Source organism: Anastrepha obliqua, chromosome 1, assembly GCF_027943255.1.
Source record: "Anastrepha obliqua isolate idAnaObli1 chromosome 1, idAnaObli1_1.0, whole genome shotgun sequence".
NCBI lineage: Eukaryota > Metazoa > Arthropoda > Insecta > Diptera > Tephritidae > Anastrepha > Anastrepha obliqua.
Window position 1 is genome coordinate 178,557,947 of NC_072892.1, and position 22,528 is coordinate 178,580,474.

The 22,528-nt window shown below is 36.7% G+C and overlaps 1 protein-coding gene across 9 annotated transcripts in view; it reads right to left on the bottom strand.

Annotated features, from left to right (window-relative positions):
- The window catches only part of LOC129242101 (shootin-1), an 86,203-nt gene that overhangs the window by 57,799 nt on the left and 5,876 nt on the right, over window positions 1–22,528 (bottom strand). For 4 of the 9 annotated variants that reach the window (XM_054878667.1, XM_054878661.1, XM_054878675.1 and 1 more), the window contains exons 3-6: window positions 5,727–7,831; window positions 5,316–5,624; window positions 4,277–5,224; window positions 735–1,927 (exon numbers count right to left, since the gene is read on the bottom strand). The exons of 3 other annotated variants lie outside the window; for them this stretch is intronic. In XM_054878667.1, the coding sequence (XP_054734642.1) occupies window positions 735–1,927; window positions 4,277–5,224; window positions 5,316–5,624; window positions 5,727–7,812 (4,536 nt within the window). In that variant the 5' untranslated portion in view covers window positions 7,813–7,831. The remainder of the gene's footprint in view (window positions 1–734; window positions 1,928–4,276; window positions 5,225–5,315; window positions 5,625–5,726; window positions 7,832–22,528) is intronic. 2 more of the 9 variants (XM_054878695.1, XM_054878689.1) reach the window with 2 other exon arrangements.

Below are 22,528 nucleotides of genomic sequence, written 5' to 3' on the forward strand. Positions count from 1 at the left end.
CTATTATTCTATTGAATGATAAAAGTGAGTCGCCGTGTAGGCGAAAACAAAATTCATTCAATTCAAAGTTCAGCATTGAATAAATAATTTCGTAGGCTCGAAGGAAAAACTACTTGACTCAAATTTTATAAAAGTTACGCGTAAGTAAAAGCATAATTTGTTTGCTCCAGAAAGCAAAAAATGGTTAAAAAAAGGGATTAAAAATAAGGATATCTAAATAAAATGGGGAAAATCGTTATAGAACATACGCAATTTCGAAATGAAATTTTTTAATTAGAAAGTATAAAATGCTGAGTGTAAGCGTCAATTTACACAATAACTTTTCACCAAGTGTTTTCTTAAACTTCTCTTTTAAAGAAGTTTTCGAAAATCTTCGTGCATTTAAACGATGACTTTTTGCTTGCGGCTTTCCTTGAGTGTTTTTGAAGTTAGAGCACCAATTTTCCTTGGTCATTCGTTCGTTGAGCGCGAGTCCACCCAGGGCGAAAAGTCATCGTGTAAATTGGCTCTAAGAATTTTGATTCAATAACTTTGATTAACTGTAGTTTTTAGCGCGAATAATTCGAAGCTATTAAGGGAAATTTGATTTTCAGGATTTATTCGCACATTTTGATAAACCAGATATGAACTGTTCCTCCTATGCAAAACTGGGAATCGCAACAATCGCTGGTTCATATCTCTTTACTCGAAATGCTTGCGAAAAAATACCCACTCGTTCAACAAAATATGCCTACTTGTTGCATTTTCTCCTGTGTGTTCATCGTGATGCTCGTCATCGACTTGAGTAGCACATCGAAATTGTCGGGCGTCAGCTTGTTTAGAACGCCGCGCACCTTCTTCAGCATCGCGTCGATGTCCTCGTTAGCGCCCGACGGCGAAACATTATTGGATTTGCTGCGCAACGTTTCCGGTTGCCAAGCATTTTCACACTCCGACAGCTTGATCTCTTCCTTCAGCGACAACTGCACGCGTATAAAGTCAACTTTACGCTGCTGCTGTGCGCTCATAATGCCACCCACGTTGCCCATTCCACCCGGACCCACCGAGCCGCCGACACCTGTAGCCGCAACGCTCAACACACCACTAATAGCACCACCACCAGTCTGATGCTCGTGATGCTTCTTCGCCTGACCGCTGCGTCCACGCTTGCCGCTCACCAATTCCATGGATTCATTGAAGTTCATGTGTTGGTATTGTTGTTGTTGCAAATGCTGATGTAACGCTAATGAGGACATGTTGTGGGCATGATGTGTTAGGTGATGATGCTGCTGTCGCGATACAAACAGCTGTGAAATGCAATCGCCACGTTGACAAGATACCATAGGCGGCTTGCGTGCCTCGCTCGACTTCGAAAGCGACTTCAACTCATCCAATGAGTATTTGCGCGGTTTGGGTGGCACTATGGCGCTGCTCTGCACATTAGCCGATTTTTGACCGGCACGGGCACTGCCCGCGTTGCTGTTTTTCGTTAGCGTTATCGTGCTGGCGATTGGCACGCAATCCACAGCATCTTTCGACGAATCTGTCTTATTGGGATTCGCCGCTTCCTTTTCAGGTGAGCTGGATTTGACTTGTCGAGTTTGTTCCAATTGTTGTTGTTGTGCCCCCATAGGTGGTGGCGATGTAGTTCCGTCGCAATCTTTCCCTTCCGCAAAGTCGCCAAATTTAATATCCTGCATGTTGTTTGCTGCTGTATCTTGTTGCAGCTGCATTTGTAGGCGTGCGCACATTTCCTCCTCATCTTCACATGCAGACGAAGAACTGTTGAGAAATTGCAATTGCTGTTCTGATGGCTGCAGGAATTGAGCTACAATTTCCTGAGTCTTTAAGTGTTTAGATGGTTGCTGTTGCTGTTGTTGTTGTTGTGGTGGTGTCAAGACAGGTGAAACGGGATCGATCGTTTGATGAATGTCCGTCAGGGAATCACCTTGAGCAAGACGGTAACAAAAGGAAAATGTTATAGTGAAATTAGTACAAAAATAGTTCAGCTATGCAACTACGATTCTATTCCGGCGAGTCAGTACGGTAGGAGTTAAAAAATAACAGAACATATAAATAAATAAAAACTATATAAAAATTAAAAAAAAAAAATTAAAAAAACAAATAAAAATTAGAAAAAAAAAATAAAAAGTTAAAAAACAAATAAAAACTAAAAAAACAATATTAAAAAAATAAAGAAATAAAAAAAATATTTTTAAATGAAAAGAAAAAAAAGATAAAAAAAACTAAATACTTGAAAAAAATTTATATAAAAAAATTAGTACTTAAAAAAATAAATAAGAAAATAAATAAATAAAAAAATACTTAAATAAAAAAAAAAATAAATAAATGAAAAAATGTAAAAGAAAAATAAATAAAAAAAATTAAAAAAAAATATATAAAAAATAACAAAAAAACTAAAATAAAATGACAAAAAAAAAATTAAAAAGAATAACAAAAATTTTAAAATAACGAAAAAACTACCTCAAAAATTACAAAAAATTTAAAAAACAAAACAAAAAATAAAGTAAGAAACAAAAAACGTTTTAACAACCGTTGTGGCGTTGTCCTTTGTCTTTGGGTACTTTCTACAAAAATCGAAAACGTTTTCTAAGCAGTAGATTTGCATATTTCGGTTTCTAGCTCTAGGCGGTAACAGCGTCATTTGTAATTCTTAAATATGAAAATATTCTTCTCAAAAAAACTATATTTTTAGTAATATTATTAATAATTAATGCTCAAAACTGCAAAGTTTTCAAGATAAAAAATTTATTTAAAGTCAAAAAATAAGAGACTTAATGTAGAGAGTTTATAGAGCCAATAGATTGAATGGTAAATTATAAAGAAATATTTGTTAAAAAATAAAAAATAAATTTATCAAAAGTTAATATTATATTTGCTGCTCAAGCTAATTGATACTTCTGCACAGTGGAGGCTAGAAAATTATTGCCAACATACTCAAAAAAAAAAAAAAAAAAAAAAAAAAAAAAAAAAAATACAAGCTTTCTTACAGAGTTAATCTGATTGTATTAGGCAGGTTTTTTGGGGTTTATGCTTTACTTCTAATTCAAAATTTCTGATAAATTCCGTTAAAGTGAAGTCAAGGCACAATAAAAGATTAAGATTATAGAATTTCTTAATGGCATTTTCATTTGTATTCTACTCTAAGCCCTCAGAAGGAGTACGAATGCCATGCGAGATGACACTGAGCAGTCGGTTCGACGTTGCCAGAACGGACCGGATTTATATCCGGCCAAGAACTGTCACTCCAGCAGCATTCTCCGTAATTCTATATGAAATACTTATGCTGATGCAACAACAACAAAACTGAGCAATAGTAAATCAGAGCGATGGAAAATATAACCAATGCACTTAAACCGGAAATTTGCAACTTTTATTTTAAATATGAAAATAAACTGCGTTATTGACAAAAAAATAGTAGTGGGCGTTCTATTAATACCTTCTGAATTTGAATGTAGCGGTAACTACTACAGCGTTCCGTCATGCAGCACTAAATGCACACACAACACAAAGGAATTGTAGAAACCCGCTATCGATATGGCGAGTTTTGAGGAAACAAAGCGAAAATGTCATGAACTTCCGCCACGACAATGCGAATTGGTCACCAAATAATACGGTTTCACGCTTTCTGATTTCTTTTTGTGTTTGTTGTGTTTTTAAGCGAAGGATTTATTTGCCATAGCTCAAGAACTAATCTCAACTATTGATGAAAATGACTCGCCTAAAGTGCTATCGCAACTTACGTCAAAAAACATGAGGCAATGTGAAAATGTCATTTACAGTTTTAGTTGCTTATTAGATACTTTTCAAACACTGTATTTTTTTCGTTTTTTGGTGTTAAATTTTAAACTAAGCGGTCTTAGCCCTCCGTTGAGCACCTTTTTTTAAACCTTTGATTGGGCATCCGGTCTGGCCTTTTTCGTCCTGTTCGTTGATCCTTTTGTAACCTTTTAACATTCATAAATCGATAAAAAATTATATTTTAGGAAGCTACCTGGAGGCTCAAGTCGCCAGCTATAATAGAAATATGTTGAATTCACGTCAAAAGTCGAAAAAACCCAGACCCGGGTGCCCAACGAAGTACTCATGGGACCTTCTAACAAACAAATTTCACCTCGCGGCTGTGGTGTGATGGTAAAAAATTGGCTCATTTAACTCCTTATAACTAGCTGAAAAAAAAATTAACCACACAAAGGTCGTCGTCACCTTAATTTGGCTACTACTGTACAACTGGCGTATTACTATGCAAAGATGCAGAGAAACAACTAACACCTACTTCTTGTATTCGTTTTCGTTGGCATGCCGCGTGTCAAACTCCCACTTTTCGTTACACTGCCGCTACGTTGTTGCAGTGCTTGTTGATGTGGTTGTTGCTGTTGGTGTTGTTGTTGTTGTCTTAAATTCGCTGTTGTAATTGTTTCTATTAAATTACCACTATCGCTAGAACTATTTGCATTATTGATATCAGTCAGGATGTTGGTTGTTGTTGCCGTTACAGTTGTCATATTTTTAGTTGCTAAATTATTATTAAGATTATTATTGGCATTGTTTAATATACTTTTGTTGTTATTGTTAATGCTGCCACTATTATTACTAATACTATTGTTATTATTGTTGCTGCTGCTTAGCGTCGCAGCATTGCAGCGTTGGCTATTAACGTCGCTATGCTTACTGAGCTTCTTCTGGCTTTCCTTAGCGCGTTTTGACGCTTTGCGACCCTTTTTCGAATTTGCAGCTACACCGCCTTGCGAGGTTGGCAGACCACAACTGACAACGCCACCACCTCCCGATGCGGCCATTGTACTGCCAACTGCACTGGCAACACTCGGAATTGCCGCTGCAGTAGCGCCAGATTTTCTTTGCTGTTGTTGTGGTTGTTGTTGTTGCTGATACTGCTGCCGCTGTGTTTGCTGTGGCTGTGTGTATGTATGATGTGTGGGTGTCGATGTGGCCGATGATGAGGCACCCGAAGTGTTAGGAGTAGTTTTTTGTGTAGATGTTTTGCCGCTATGTTGCATTGTTGTGGGTGCAACGCCACTGTCTATCGGAGTCGCACCTAAACTGATTGATGTATTCGATTTACTGCTCTTTAATTGTGTCTTTGTCGCGCCTGCAGACGTTTGCGTTGTTGTAGGTGCACTAGTCTGGCCACCTGCGGTTGTTGCTGTAAATGTTTCCGCGCATAAAGTATCAGTGCTGGCGGTTGCGGTTGTTGTCACTGCGTCTGTAAGTTAAAATATGAATTAGTTAGAAAAAGTATCGGACCGCACAAAACAGTTGTTTTCGTGCCTTTGGGCATGAACTTTGATACTTACTTTGGATCTGTGCGGACTTCGCGCGCTGCCCTGACTGCGCCGGAAAAACAGTTTCAGTAGCTGTGGACCGCTGATCTAGCGATTGAATTATACTTGATTTGTTGTTGTCGTCCTCGGCGCCACTCAGTGTGGTCACTGAGGTAACAGCGGAGATATCAGATTCTTCGTGTCGATCTTGTGTGAACTTGTCGTCCGCGTCGCTGCCGGAAGAAGGATGTTGTTGCATACCTTGCGCCACACCATATAGCCCTACCAGTTCGAAATTTTCTTGCTCGTTTTCAGCAACATCTAACATTAGGGATGTAGATTCTGAAAGTAGGTGATAAAATATTTAGTATAGCAATTAACTATTTTTCACACTGAACGCATTTTAGTGCGAAAATAAATTTATGCAAACGCATTCACTCTTACCTTCATCGTAATTGCTGTCGTCGCCGTCATCGCCGGTCGCACTGTGTATGCTGGTTGTAGCATGCAATGCCGATTGCTCGTCTCCCACGCTCAGCTGCTGCTCTTCCTCATTCAAATACTCGCCCATCCGATTACAAAGTACATTCACATTTAGGTCACTGCCTTGTGTAGCCTGCAAATTTTCATAAAGATAATTCTCATTGTCTTCATTACCAGAGACGATGGAAAGAGGTGGCGGGGAGTCAGTCGTATGCCCCTCGTATGTGCTCACACGCCTGCATGTGCTACGATCCCGCACCGCATCCGTCTGCATTTGCTGATCGATTTTCTCCTTCGACGAAGAACTTTGTATTGCCACGTTTGCCGCGCCCGCAGTGACGGATACATTCTCACTGCTGTGTTGTTCCTTCGTGGTCACGGCTACGGTCGATGTGAACGATTGTGTCTTAGTTATGGACACTGTGATGGATTTGTCTGTTGGCTCCTTGGCGCTTGCTATGTTCTCCTGTGTTTCTGCCGCATTATCTGTGCCCGAAGGCTTTACCTCCACTGCAGTACTCTTCTTTTGTGGTTTAGGGTCCAGTATGTTCTCGTGAGTTATCGGATGTATTATGGGTATAGCGTGTTTACGCGGCTTGACTGTTTCAGTGCCACCAGTGTTGCCTGTACTACCACCACTCGCACCGCCGACGCCGCCGCCAACGGGTGTTGTCAAAGAAGTCGTCGATGATGAATTCGATGCGCCCGCACCAGTTAAATGCCCATACGTTTGTAGTGCCTGCTGTGCCAAAGCAGAGGGAGTCGCTAGCAATGGCTGGGGTGGTGTTAGACCAGGTGCGCCCATCGGCATTGGTGGTTGGCAGAACGGCGATGTTATATAGGCTGTTGGACCGCCAGCGGCAGCGCGCGCACCCGATTGTAGCAGCGGTGTCACCGGCATTCCACCACCTGTACTACCTGCCTGCTGATGAGCACCGGCGGCTAACAATGACGTACGCGGCGCTGCTGTCAATGGGCCTGGTGGTAGTGCAAAGATCGCATTTGCCGACACCAAATATGTGGTTTGTGGCTGACGTTGGTGCGGCGGCGCTGTTAAAACACCGCGCAATTGATGCTGCTGTGGATGATGATGGGGATGTAAATGTGGTGGAGGCGTTGGTGCGGCGCCAGCGCCTGTGTGATAGTAGTGTGTATGTAACGATGTCTGCGGATGATGAAGAGCTGCGTGGTGTTGCTGCTGTTGTTGGTACAGTGTGGAGGCTGTTTGTGTGCTGCCCGCTCCGCTTTGGTTATTGGCCGCTGCAGCTGCTGCGGCATTGTTGTTATACTGTGCAGCCGCTGCTGCTGCGGCTATTACTGCAGCCGACTGCTGATGATACTGCTGCAGATAGGTGGTGGTCATGAATGCCGTGCTCGTCGCCGGCGGTTGCATGAGCGCCGCTCCAGTCGTATAGTGCTGCATATTGGCGCCGCTATTGGCCGCAGCAGCTGCTGCCGCCACTGCTGCCGCTGCGGCATGTTGTCTAGCGATGTTTGTTGCGCTGGCGCTATTCCCGCCGCCGGACATACCTCCACTAGCGCCCCCCACCAGACTGTGCGATTGAGTTGCGGACACAGTCGACGTAGCGCCAGCTGTATTGGCCTGTGTGGGGGGAGAAGGGGCCATTTGTGATGCCGTGACTGCTGCATTATTGGGCGCTTGTGGATGTTGGGCGGGGGGCGGAGGCTGTGCTTGACTTAATTGAAACGAATAATATGCTAGGGGTGGCGGATGATGATGCTGAGTCTGTTGCTGCTGTTGTTGCTGCTGCTGTTGCTGCTGCTGCTGCTGTGCCTGTTGCTGGTGTGGTTGATGCTGTTGATGGGAGTGCTGATGCTGTTGGTGAGGGTGGTGGGAATGCGTTTGCTGGGACGCTGGATGACCGTGGTGTACGGACGACACTTGCGTTTGCTGTTGCTGTGGTTGGGCGTGTGGATGATGTGTCTGGTGGTGCGACTGATGATGCGACTGGTGGTGATGTTGTTGCTGCTGATGCTGTTGATTTGGGCGTATTCCCTTCCCACCCCCTCCCGTTTGAATGAACATAGGAGGATCTTTCAAAGACCTACGCACATATACACAGATACGCACACAACAAATGCAATCGTATGGTGTGTCGACGAAGCGAACGATCGAACGAACGAACGAAGGAATGATGGCGCAAGTTGATGCCGTTGTTACGGGACGAGCACAATGGGGAATTGATAATGTTTTTTATGTAATTGGTTATATTTCGGTTTGATTGATGATTTGTGAAAATTATTATGATTATTTTATTGTTTTTGGTTTAGTTCGGGTTTTTTTGTTTTGATTTTTTTTTTGGATTTGCAATTTTTTGTTTTGGTTTTGGTTTGCATTGAATGAGTTGCATTGACATAAATTATATTTCGGAATAATTTGATTGAAGGCATTGATTGTATTGCAAGGCAAGCAGTAATAAAAGAGAACAAATACAAATACAATTCAATGTTAGTGGCAAAATCTTATGAATTGAAACTGGTTAAGTGGTTGTAATATTTATTATTGTTATTATTGCTTTTTTTGTTGGTGGTGATGGTAGTGGTGGTGGTATCGCTAGTTTTGGTGGATTTGAATTGGATCAGTGTCTGTGCTAACTACGAAAGCATAAAGATCGCGGCAATTTATCGACTATTATTACGTTTAACCATGCAGGAAATGAGTTCTAAAATGCATTTAAATGTATTAGATACCCTACGCATGCCATGCGAATGAACAACAAAATTAAAAAATAATATTCGTGCGCATCGGCAGATAATACAGATCAAAATATACATATATATTTTTGTTGGATTATCTCAGTTCTGTAATTTATTTGTTTTAGTTCCACTTCGTGGCACTGTTTAATTTAATTTCTTACTAAACTTAGGTACTTTTAATTTCTTCGTATTGTTGAATAAAGAACAGAACAGAACAGAACAGATATGCAGACATTTTTTTCCTGCAGACGAACAACAAGTCGAGGCAAATATGTTTAGATTAGAAATACATACATACTAACGGTAACTAGAATATTTTAGGATTAAAAAGTATTTTAAGAAATTGAGTATAACGTGCAGAAATGAAATAACGAGGACAACAAGGTGGATTTAATAAAAAATACTGAGGTTATGTAAAGATTAAAGGTTTAGGGTTTAGGATTAAGGATTTAGGAATTATTAGAATACACTACACTGTAGGACTAAAGCAAACTATTTCCAAAGTAACAAGGCTCCGACCACGGATAGACTCAGGTACAAAGAACAAAGAAAAAAAAAGAAAAAAAGTGTATCGGCGATTTCAAAGTTTACGTCAGAATTTTATTTTAAGGCGAGCCAAAGTGTTCACCCTCTTGCACACTCTTATAGTAAAAACATAAAAAACTGTGTGAGCCTAACGTATTAGATATGTGATGGAATAAAATTTACATTTTTGTGGAACATCTAACTCAATATATGGACCTCTTTTGCCCCGTTTATGAGAAAGTGCAAAAAATATTAGAATAGCAATACATTTCTGACGTCGTAATACCTGCTGTCACACAAACGCGGCTTTTGGGGTCACAACTGCAAATCGCTTCCCAAATCAATTTGGTCGTTTGGGCGGTGTCTTAAGTTTAGAGGACTTGAAGCCACAACCAACTATTTTTTAGCTGTGTGGGAATTCGTAACACGATTTTTACAATGCATTGCGAGGCCGCTAAATATATTTTTGGCTCTCCGCAATTTACGACGTGAACACCTTCAGTTGCTTTACAAATGTTTTTTTTTTGTCAATAATTTTGTTTTTCATCATCCATTAAAAACCACCCATTGAATTTGGCCAAAATTTTGCTTATCTAACGTTTTGGCATAGCTGTATAGCAAATGGGCTGAAAAGTCTCGGGCCTGACATATAGATGGCACTATCTTTTTCATGCATTCACCTCTTTTCCGGTTAGTACTAACCTTAAAAAGTCAGCTGTTAAAAATCCATGGTATTCTATTCATTACTTCGTGAGTTATTGTGCTAAAAGTGACGCTACTTTTGTTATTTTCGAAACAATGGTTCAAAAAGTATTTCGTGTTTTTATTGTACACAGCTTCTTGTTGGGAAAAAATACCGTTCGAGCGAAGCAATGGCTTGAAAAGTGTTATGGGGACTCCGCTCCATCAGAAACAACCATAAAACGATGCTTTGCTGACTTCAAATGTCATCGTCGAGACACCGATGATGCACAACGCAGTAGACGTCCAAATAAGGCGGTAACACCAGAAAACATAAACAAATCCACAAAATCGCTTTGAATGATCGAAAAAGAAGTTGCGTGAGTTAGTTAACATCGTAAAGATATCAAAAGAACGTGTCGCCTTTATATTGAATGAGCATTTGACTATGAGAATGTTGTGTTCAAAGTGGGTGCCGCGTTTGTCACTGTTTTGTTTCATCAAGACAACGCACCGTGTCACAAATCAATCAAATCAATATCGCCAGACTTGGCTCCCAGCGACTACTGGCTGTTCGCAGATCTAGAAAATGCTCTCCGGTCAGAAATTTCACTCGAATGAAGAGGTTATCGCTGAAACTGAGGACTATTTTGAGGCAAAAGATAAATCGTTCTACAAAAGTGGTATTGAAATGTTAGAGCGGCGGTGTAATGATTGCGTTGTTCTTGATGGAAATTACGTTGATGAATAAAGCTAATTTTGAACACGTGAAACATTTGATTTTTTTTTTTAAACGTGTTTTATTTGTTAGGCCCGGGACTTTTCAGCCCATGTGTTATATGTCAGTCAATAATTTTTTTGCACCAAAGTTAACAGATAAGTCGAATTTCGACAAATTTGCTCACGATTCAATTCCTAGCAACCAACTTCATAAACGAGTGAATGAAAAGCCAGTGACTCCAAACTCAAGTCTCACAACCGCGCAAATGGCTGTGCAAAAAATTTGGTTGCAGTCTTAAGATTGCCTTCCAGTGGCTGCTTGAGAGAACAGAGCTTTTGAAGTTATTGACTAGGCTGACAATAATAATAGGCCTCTTCAATTCCCAAGCGTTAGGAAGTGACGAATAGATGAAGCAACTGCTATAAATTGGCATATCTTGGCAGCACTGGAAAATAGCAAGTTTGTATTATAGTGAATTATACCAGTTTTATGAGATATAACTCAAGGATGCTAGATTACTAGGTTTGATATTTAACTATGGAGAAACAGAAAATTGTGAAGGGAACTTCGTTACAATGTCACTCGGGGATTCGGCAGCCGAATTCTACACGATCATTTCACATGTATTCACACACTCGTCCATTCAGTCATTGTTCGGATAGCAACAAAGCGACATGAGCGAAGACTGTGTTGTTTTTTTTTTTTGTCGAATATCACTAACACAATCTTATCGCCAGCTGAAATTTGCACACATATTTCACACACTCGTCCAATCACTCGTTGTTCAGACGGCAACGAACAGTCATTGGTTGACTTTTTCGTACATCACCAACACAATCTCAGTTTGTTCGTAAACACAAAGTGTTATCAGCAGTAAAATTCAATCAAGGCCGAACAACGGTCTGTTAAAGAGCTCACCTTTGAAATGTTTTCGTCATGGGTATAACCATACTCGCTAGTGGTGAATCAAACAATCGCTTTGTTGTTGCTTTCACATGCGAATTTATCGTCAAGTGAGCAAAGCCCAGAGATAGCGAGCAAAGAAGTAGCGAATAGAAGGCTCCTAATAATAGCGCGATAAACTTTTAAGGGAGCTAAATAAGTATGCGATAGTATATGGTTCGATTTTCGCGATTCCAAGAAATGGTTGGAATTATATAACAAAAAATGTACGAGATGATGGTTGCCTTCAGGTACTCAACGATTCATGGTTTTACATCCAAGAATAAGTAAATCTTCTAGTAGTTTATCATAAAGTATTATATGTAGATGTGGTTGGAAATGTTGCTGTTGACGTCAGTAAACAAATTGTTTAGTTGTACCAAAGTCTTTGAAATTGTTTTCCGCAAAAAAGCAAGACATTGAAGAGCGATCTGAGTTGTCACTTTTTAAATCGCTATTCGTTGATGATTTTTAGTATTCCACCCACTATAGCCTAAATAATCTTCGGTAATTTAGAAAAACACAAATTATGAGACATACATAAATAAGTAGAAGTATATGCTAGGTATGTACAGTTGTGTGCGATAAAATAGAACCGCACACTGGTTCTGCCTTTATTATAATTTTTTCCCCTCATTGTGTGTATTATAAATTGACTGTAAATAACTGTACTTTGTTAGTCACATGCAATACGATTTTCATTCATTATTTTCTGAAATAAATTACATTTGAGTATTTTAATTACCAATGTCAGTAAATCAAAACCCGGTATAAAAAACAAAGTTTTTCCACAACACAAAAATTAGTTTGAGAATTAAATTTATCTTTTTGGTGTAATTGTAAAGTCTATCGAAAAATTCAATGCTATTTGTATTTAAAAATTGGGTAAGTCAAGCACCATAATCGAAAATTTCCTAAAGACGTTTGCTAGAGCCAGAGCCACCTCCCAGGCGAATCAAGAGAAATCACTTCCACTACACCGACGAAATTCATGACGAAACACAACTGCAACTACCATACTGTATATAGACAGACATTAAACGACATACATCCGGATACTCTCACCACTTTCCTAAATTACCGACCCTCAAATGCCGTTATCGGAATCCAACCACCACCCATGGCAGACGAAGAGCTTCAGCTGCCTCATGAGACCCGCGTAACCATGGCTCAACTACGGTCTGCCTATTGTAGTAGATTAAACTCCTGCATATGCAGAATCGACGCCGACATACTCAATATGTGTCAGACATGTGAAGGTCCCCCGCTCGATACTATCCACCTAACCACATGCCTTCTTAAACGCACTCACCTAACACCGCTCTCCCTGTCGAAGTAACACGTTTCCTGGGCCTACTGTTAGATGAGTTAGACGATGATGATCGGTGACTACACCGCACTGGCAGGGCTTAGTGAACTGCTACAATAAGAATCCAGACGGTCAGAGCAACAGAAAAGTTGTTGGAAAAAGTAGTTGGATGCTCAGAGAAACTGGTCGAAAATGCTGACGAATGTAGAAGTATGCACTATTTTTAAGCGGGTGTTCGTATCTATTTCTAATTCAGTAAAGGGTAATTTATTAGAAAAGAGAAATAAATGTAATCACATGGATTACAAAGCAAAGATATTTAAAAAAACTTTCCAGCAAAACATAATTTTTGAAAGCGGTGCCACATAATTCTCAATATAAAAGTAGAAGCTATTGACACAATTGAGTTAAATACCAAGATTTACATCAGATGAAAGATGTAAAAAAAAGAATTATTAATAAATAAAAACGTTGAATGGTGTTGCCAAAACTGAATTGAATTTTAGAATATGGATGTCAAACGAAACGGGTTTAAGAATGGTTTAACTCAAAAATATTTTTTTATGGCGTAGCCAACTAAATTTGTACCAAAAGATATGAATTTAGTCAATTTAGACAAATTTCATTAGTCTCAAGTACCCCGTTCTAGTACTTTCCTAACATATCTCGAGTTATACCACCCCAGCAAATTAAAGAGTATACAAAATTATTAAATTTTGCTACGGAAGTATTTCGGTTATTCCTGTGGAAGTATTTAAAAAAAAATTTTAATCTCGAATGTTGGGGCCTTGTTTTGGCTTTGCAGTCATATCTTCGGCACTTACAGTCGGATTTTAAAGTATGATATATCGACGTTTTTATCTCGAGGAGACAATTTTTTATAATCTAAATTTCATTGGCCGCAAGTACCCCGTTTTGGTACTTCGCTAACAGATCTCGGTTTCTACCACCCTATCGTGCCACCCTAATACCAGTAAATTAAAACACATCAAAAATCGAGAAACTTTTGCATACATCCTACGATTATTCCAGTAAAAGTATTTAAAAAAATTTTATTGCCGAATTTGGAGGCTTCATTTTTGCATTTTTAGTCATTTTAGTCGCCAGTAACGAGGAATTTTTGTCTCAGGAAAAAATTTTTTCGGTTCCAAAGTTCACTGACATCAAGCAGTCCGTTTACCTACGACATCGTACGAGTGTGTAGAGCGAGCTTTGTTTTTTGAAGATGTTACGGTCTACTGTACAAGTACGTATGTGTGGAGAAAAAAAATGTAATTGTTGAAATTAATTGTGTGAAAATCTTCTGAAATGATGTCATATCGACCAATGTATGAAAATTTATTGCTGATTTAATTAAATTTAATTCCAAATTTTTTGCATCACATATAAATTCTCAAACTTGCTGCTTCATACGTACATACATATTTACTTACGTACATACATAAATGCTTATCAACGGTGTATAAAGGAAATATTAAAATGAGCTAATGATATGGCGTTGCAGCTAAAAATGGCAAATCGTTGTCCAGAGTGAATGAGAGGGAACATTTTCATTATCACTACACGATTTGTGGTGACGCAGTTGCTATTGAGTGTTGATGACACACAACAGGTGTTTTTGCTGACTGGTTAGGCGGCTAACTAACAAACGGCACGATATTGTCTTTACAGTTACTCATCTAAATACATCGAAATTATAGGAATATGAAGTTTATTTACTGCCGAGTTAAAACAAATTATAGCTCATTATTGAACGCTAGTCAAGGTCATATGACCAAAAGTTATACGAATCAAGTTCGTCTTAGCTGAGTAGTAGGCGAATGTTGTTTCACTACAAAAATTTCAATAAAGAAAAACAAAAACAATTCCCGTATGTTAAAACGCACGAGTTGAATGGCCAAAACAATTAACTAACTCACTCATCATTAGTCACAACTTTTCGCCTTTTTCTTTGTCTTTGTTTACAAAAGTACATCATATTTATGAGGAGTGTAGAAGAATGCCCATAATATTAATTTGCGCAAACAATGTCGGCACACAAACTCCAGAGTTTGGCCTACTTATTTTTTATGTGCTCGATTTTATGCTTTCCACTTTATTTGCGTGCGGCATACAAGCCCAACTGCATTCCATTTTCTACCGAAAGCACACTAATGTAGCACAAGGTAGTGTCTTTCGCCCAACCTCCCAGCAGAGAATTGAAAAACTTGCTTACAAAGTTGCCATCAGGAAGGTGGTAGGTGTTTTTTCAATAAGACAGGTTGATAGTTGTTGTTGCCAAGCATATGTAAGCCTATACATAATAATACCTTCCTACAACTATTTGTAAATTTAGTGCAATACATAAATAATGCATGTATGTACAGTGGCGCTCACAGTCGCCAGTTTGACAATAATTTTTTTTTTCATTTTTCCTTTTTTTTCTCATTTATTTTATATTATATGCAGTTGTGAAGCTCGCCTCAACCGTAATACTTTAAAATTGAATAAATGTATACCAAACAAAGTTCTACAACTACATATATCAAATTTTACTAAAAATTAAAAAAACAAAATTTCGAAATTTACATGAAAATTTGTTAAAAAAACAAAATGAATTTAAAACTCAATACCAGGACAACATTTCTCTATGGTTTTTCTTGTTAGCAAACTAAAAGATTATTAAAATTGTTCTTGTTTTTTATGAGGAGCTTTTACATGGCAGAAATGTGTTTGGAGGTTTGACATTGCCTGCCAAGGAGGGAACGCTATTCGATCATTAGACCGTTTTCTATCACTTGATGTTTCGGATTTCATGCCAGCCCATTCGGGTATGGCAGCCGCAGCTCATTAAAGCAGTAAAATTTTAAGGACTTGTGGACACAAATAGAAAATGCCTGGAACGCAATACTCCAGGAGCAATGAACAGCGCTTATGAAACGTTTGTCACAGCGATTCAATGCAATCATTGAAAATAAGGGATTTCCAATTTAATATTAAGTTGTTTCATCTGTATATTACACTTATTTCATTTAAACAAAATTCGTGTCCGGCTGCAACTGGTGCTTCTTGCTCTAGTAAATAAATTTATGAGGAGGGATTAGTGGCACTTGCATGAAATATATTAGTAAACATTTAGTTAATCAAAAAAAAAAACAATAAAAAAATAATTATAATAATAAAAATTAAAAAAAAAAAAACAAAAAATAAATAAATAAATAAAGAAATAAAATAAAACAGTAAAATAAATTAAAAAAAAAAAAATATAAAAAAAGGAGTAAAATGAATTAAAAAAAACAATAAAATAAATTAAAACAAAAAAAATATTTAGAAAAAAACAAAAAAAAATTACACAAAAAAAAAACACAAAAACAATATATGGGCATTTCTCCAATGTCGAATGCGACATTCGTACGCATTCAAAGTGAAAAAAAAACATATACCAAAACATTATTTTATTTTGACAAAAGGCGAAAGCTATAGCACTTGATTAGCACTATGATTGGTGCTAAGGTTGATTTTGGGAAATTGTTCATTTTCAAGATGATTACAAAAAATCAAGCCATTCGCATGCGACAAAAACAGAAGTCCCTTTCAAAGCAAAAAAATCAAACACTTTTTTCAGCGAAACCCGAAGAAATATATTAATGCGACTAATTTTTAAATGTTATGCATTGATGTATCTTAATAATGCTTTTTATTTTATTCAAAAATATTAAGTAGTTAATTTTTTATTTAATTTTAGTCACTGTCGCACGCGACATGTCGCATGCGACATTTTGTTCCATCATACTTTTTATGTTTATTTTTTTACTTTTTATGTAATTAGACATGCAAAAGATGATTATAAATGATTTTTAATATATTCAATATATTTATTTTCACAACCAAAATTATAAACTTAACAAAATACCTTCAATAAAGAAAAACAAAAATAAGTATATTAATCTTATATACTATGTAAAAACAAAGAACAGAAACTAACTTAACTGAGAATAGTATTACTAATGTCAAATAAAGTTCTTTTAATGGAATATGCAGTCCTAGCTGCTTCTAATTGTTGGCCATCGCAACAAAACGAATGCAACTGGGATATACCTGGAATATTTTTCACTTCCTTCCATTTTTCGTCCAACTTATAGTAGTAATTCTTCTTTATTTATTTATAAATATTTCATCTTACATTACAATAATTTTTACAATAATTCGTTTAAATATACATATAAATACATAAAGAAAGAAATAATAAATTTGTGGCAATAACAATGTTGTCTGTCACAACTCAAAAATTAATCAAAAATTGAACTCTGCAATAAGAAAATTTCTATAGCGTAAGGCTGAGTATATAAAGCAAGTTAGTATTTTCCAATTGTGGCCATTAAGTATATCTATTACTTCTGCTTCATTTAGCTTAGCTGCGTTTAGGTATTTTATTCTGATCTCCTTCAGTACCGGACATCTTCCTAAGAAGTGCTGCATATTTTCTTCCTCGTTTAAATTGCAGAGGGTGCATATTTTCTGAGCATTTCCATACGTAGTTGCATTTAGCTTCAGTAAACCACATCTTGCTTTGAAAATTGTCGTAATATCAGCTAGCCGCATATCTTCTTTAATATATGATTCCCCTTTTGAGTAGTCTAAATGTTTATAAATTCGCTTCTCGCTTGACTGTGCTTTTTGCCTTGCCATGTTGATATCTTTTACTCTCATTTCGGTAAGAAGTTGCACACAGCGATCTTGCCAGTCTATAGAAGTGATGTTTTCTTCAAACTTCAGACCGAACTCCATTCCCATGTCGTTCAGATGTTTAAGCCAAAATACATTTTTATTTAAGATGCCTTGCGTTAGTTTGTGTGGGAGTCTGTTGCAATTATATTTGTAAATAGTTTTCCAGATATACTTCATGTGTAATTCTAAAGAATACATGTGGCTATCTTCTATATTAGTTTCTAATGTTATTGCATAATTTGGAGTGAACTCGGGTAGTTTGAGGATTCTTTTAATAAAGTAGCGTTGAAGTTTATTTACCTCATCGAATAAGGCATATCCCCAAACTTGCGCTGCGTAGGTTTGTATCGCTCTGCATACCGCTTGGAACAGCTTCCATTTTGATTTTAATGAAATGAATGGCTTCGCTAAAAAATCGTTCCATGTGCAATTAATACTAGCTTTTGCTGAAGTATTTCTGGCTTCTAAGTGCTTGCCGAATGCCATTTTGGGTGTGAGAATGACACCAAGATATTTATATTCGGCCACCAATTTAATTTCTTTACCTTGGTACCACCATTTTTCAGCCTGGGAAAGTCGTCCACCTCTTCTAAACACCATCATCTCCGATTTATTTTGGTTTACTTCCATATTCCATTCAGCGCAGTATTTCTCCAGGTTATTAATCATGGATTGCATGACTTTAGGGTTATCCGCTAGGAGAACGATATCATCGGCATAAAGGAGAATACGTATATTCATGCCCTCAACCAATAGACCACCTTCTAAATAGTCGTGCAAATCGTTTAGATATAAAATGAACAATAATGGCGACAACAGACATCCTTGTTTCACACCAGTGCAGGTTTCAAAATAGTCGGATACTTCTTTTCCCGTCCAAACCGCCGATCTAGTATTGCCGTAAATATTTTCTATGAGGTTCGTTATTTTGCTAGATATTCCCATCTGTCGAAGTTTATAAATCATCGGTCTCCTCGGCACCCTGTCGAACGCCGCCTTGAAATCAACAAAATATGCGTAAACTTTTTGATTTTCATGAAACTTTAGATGTACAATAGACGCAAGATTATAAATGTTATCTACAGTTGAATAGTTTCTTCTAAAGCCGGCTTGGAATTCTGTGAGCACGTTGTTTTTTTCTACCCAATTAGCAAGTCTTGCGTTTATCAATCCCATTAACACCTTTGCGATAGAATTCATAAACGATATTCCCCGATAGTTACTGGCTGCATTTACATCTCCCTTCTTAAAAATTGGGAAAATTATCGTTCTTTCAAAAGTTTCATCGATTCTTCCGCTCTCAAAAATTATGTTGTATACCTTTGTTAACTCTAACTTAAATTCTGGCGAAGCAAACTTTAGCAGCTCATAAGGTATTCTATCTTCTCCTGGCGCTTTATTGGTTTTAGCATTTTCAATGGTTTTTTCAACTTCCATAAATGTTATATCTTTATCGAGATATTCATCTTTACATAGCGCAGCTGCGTAATAAATGTCTTTTGTTAATTCCGGTTGGTTTAGTAGGCTTTGAAAATAGTATTTAAAATCGTTCGCAGTGATATTTGTACCAACTTGAAATGACTTTCCTCTTATATCCTTCGCTAAACTCCACCATTCTTTTGCATTTGCAGTTTTGTTGATTCGTTTTTCAATTTTTTCGTAATATTCTTTCTTTGCTTTTTCACATGCGTTTCTATAAAATTTATTTGCTTTTAGATATTTTTGCTTATCGTCTTCAATGTTAGATTTTCTAAAATCATTCAGATATTTGAAGGATAGCTCCCTAGCCTTAAAACATTTGAAATTGAACCATGCTTTTTTAAAAGTGATTTTAATATTTCTGGCAGGTGACTGTGGCACTGACATTTTTATTACGTCGGCAAGCTTCTTCAGATCCATAATTTCTCCTCCATTAAACTTATTTAGGTATTGGTTTAGTTTTAATTGATAATTTATCTTATCTTTTCCTTTAAGCAACTTCCAACTTATATGAAGAGACAAATTTTGAATTTGAGCAGATGGCATAAAATACATTTTAATTCCATTTGTGTTGTTTTGTGCACATTGATAAAACGATAGTGCATCTGGTAAAACAACGTTTTTAGATTTTGTTATTTGCCACACTTTTCTTTTAATGACGGCTCCAACTCCATCAACGGCTCCCTTTCCGTGAGAACTGGCATTACTAGTCATTAACATAAAACGCTTAGCTACTAATTTGCCTTCAATTATAATGGCATCTTTCTTTCCCGAAGCTTGCACACTAATATTATCATTCTGATAAAAAGCATTGATGGCATTAATTAGGCTTTCTCGTACGGTTCTGCTGGATTGGTTAACGTTTTTCTTTTCTTCAAACTGCTTATATTTTTTTACCAGGACTTCAAGAACTTTTAGCCTTCTGTGCATGTCTTTTGGCATCGCTTTCTCCACTTTTTTAACAGCTTTCGCCAAGGTTTGTCTACATTCGTAAGATGCGTTTTGGCTTTGACGTGCATATGACATTCCATTTTCTACTCTCTACATTCAAAAATTTTATATTTTGTATTTACATATACTAATAAAGATATTTTCGAACGAAAATTTATTGTGAATCTGTACATTTTACACTTACGATGTCGCTTTTTATAAGTAAAAAGAGCAAAGCGCTGATTATTTTCCAGCAAAGTTTTGTTTATTTAATTGGCAATAAAAATATCTATTTGCTACTAATATTTGATGCAAATTGTACAAATACCTTCGACTCACTGATAACAAATGTTCTTTTTCAATGTCGCACGCGACATCGAGTTATACGGTAAATCAAAGAAAAAATTTACCGTAATTGGCAATCGCATCGTTCCTTTTACATTTTTCTTACATTCGTTACATATAAACCGAGATTTAAAAAAGCAAATGTCACGGCATAATATATCTTATCAAGATCATTAATTAAAACAAAACATGCAACAGAAATGTTTAAAATGGAACATTTGCACTGGTTCGACTTTGCATTCGAATATTTCAAAATGTGGTTTCTACAAATGTAAAATTTGTTTACAATAGTTACATTTGATAGATTCCCTATAAAAATATGTTAAAACAACATAATTTTATAGACTTTGAATTTTTTGGCTTCGGTTGACATTTCTGTGGAAATGTCCATATGTAAATAAAAAATAAAAAAATAAATAACTATAATAGATAATAAAAAAATATATATATATTAAAATATATGTATATATAAAAAATAAAAAAAAGAGCAAAAAGAAAAAAATATATACAAAATTAAAAAACAAATATTAGCCAAAACTTTGCAAAATGTCGCACTGCTATTATTGTGAGCGCCTCTGCATGTACGAGTATGCATATATACATACTCGTATATATGTAGTATATATTCATTTCAATATTCAAAAACCTGATTTCAGTGGGAGTCTTATGGCCACCTACAGCATCTTCTATGTACAATACATACATATATACGCACGTTTGTAGGTAGCACATTTTAACAGACCACTCGCTCAGCTGCTGGCTGTGTTGTTGGTCATCAACCTGCTTCAGCATAACAAACTAGTCATTGTGGCATGGAATGCAGCAGATGTGTACGTACATGCGTACATATGCATGGAAAAATGCACGCCAATGCCATCCTCACATAATCAGGCACAACAGTTGGTTGATACTTTCATAAATATGTATATAGTAGACTAATGTACCCGTGCACACTAATATTCCTGCACTAGGATATTATGTATTTGAGCACACAACTGTTGTTGTTGAAACATATGTCAAGATATGTAATTTAAAAGTAGAGAGCGGTAGGTACTTAAAATTTAAAATAATTGTGGAAATTGTTACGCCTCACATACAACTTCCACAAAATGGTAATGTGCAAATTTGTCAAACAAATGATCCGAAACTAATTAAGAACATCTCCAAAAACTTAATACATGAAAGGTCGTCATGGAAACAAATAGGAACATTTTCTACGCTGCAATTTAAGTTAGGTTAGGTTTACCTGGTTGACTTGCAGTCACGCATACACCGGTTCGGTCAATAGCGATACCAGACTGATTCATACATAGGTTATGCGTTTTGTAATAGTCCACCGCATGGCGCCTGTTTCTATTACGAATTTAACGAGATATTTCCAACTTACTGCAGTTGACCTACTGGCCATCCAAACCATCAAGCTTTCCTGACTATATTTTCCTACTTGAATAAAAAAAATGTTCTTATTTAAAACATTTCGAGAATTACAATTGCAGTTGGGCCGTCGCATTCTAAACTTGTTTAATTAACTGGGTCTTTCAGCTGAGTGAATTAAGTCTTTCAATTTCGTTCTTTTAGGTGTTGTTGTATATGCTATTGCTATGAGCAAATACTTTGTTGTTGTTGTTGTAGCAGAAAGGACATTCCCCTTTCATGTAAGGGGAATGCTGCTGGAAGGATAGTCATTGACCGGATATGTAGAAAGAACAAAGCCGTGGGAACGAACAAAAAATTGGCTAGGAGCGTTGCTATGACACTACAGCTTAAATTATTTCTGGCTAAACTGCTATTTAATTTATTAAAACGAAAAAATATTATGAATTTGAATATTTTGTTTGGATTTTGTAGGCACTTTTTGGGACTTTTAGTGACCTTTCGAGACTTTCTAAAGACTTTTCAAACTTTTTCGGTACACTGCGGAATGTTAGACGTCAATGTTACATATATGAATATGTGCATACGCATGTTAATATAAATATGTATCTTAACTTCCGCTCAAAAATAACAAATTGCCTTATGTCACTCAAATAACTTTTTATTATAAAATTTATACACGGCTTTTTCTTTATTTTGTACACCTCTTTGTTGTTCAAAAATGGCAATGAACAAAGTTGTTTACAAAAACAAAGAATTAGTGAATAAAACGAATAACCTGGTCGTTATTAAAAAAAAGTTACAGAAAAGAAATAAATCTCTGAAATGAACTAGAAAACCCAACTCTAATTGAAAATGTATTCAGCACAAAGCGGTTTTACTTTGTAAGCGTTTACTGTATTGAAATCCATTCTTCTGACTGGCTATGCAACGAATAACTTATGTACCTGTATTTTTTAAAATTCTACAAAAAATAGATAGAGAATTTTCAATGATTTTTGGTTTATTTTTGCAATTCCGTTTGATTGTAGA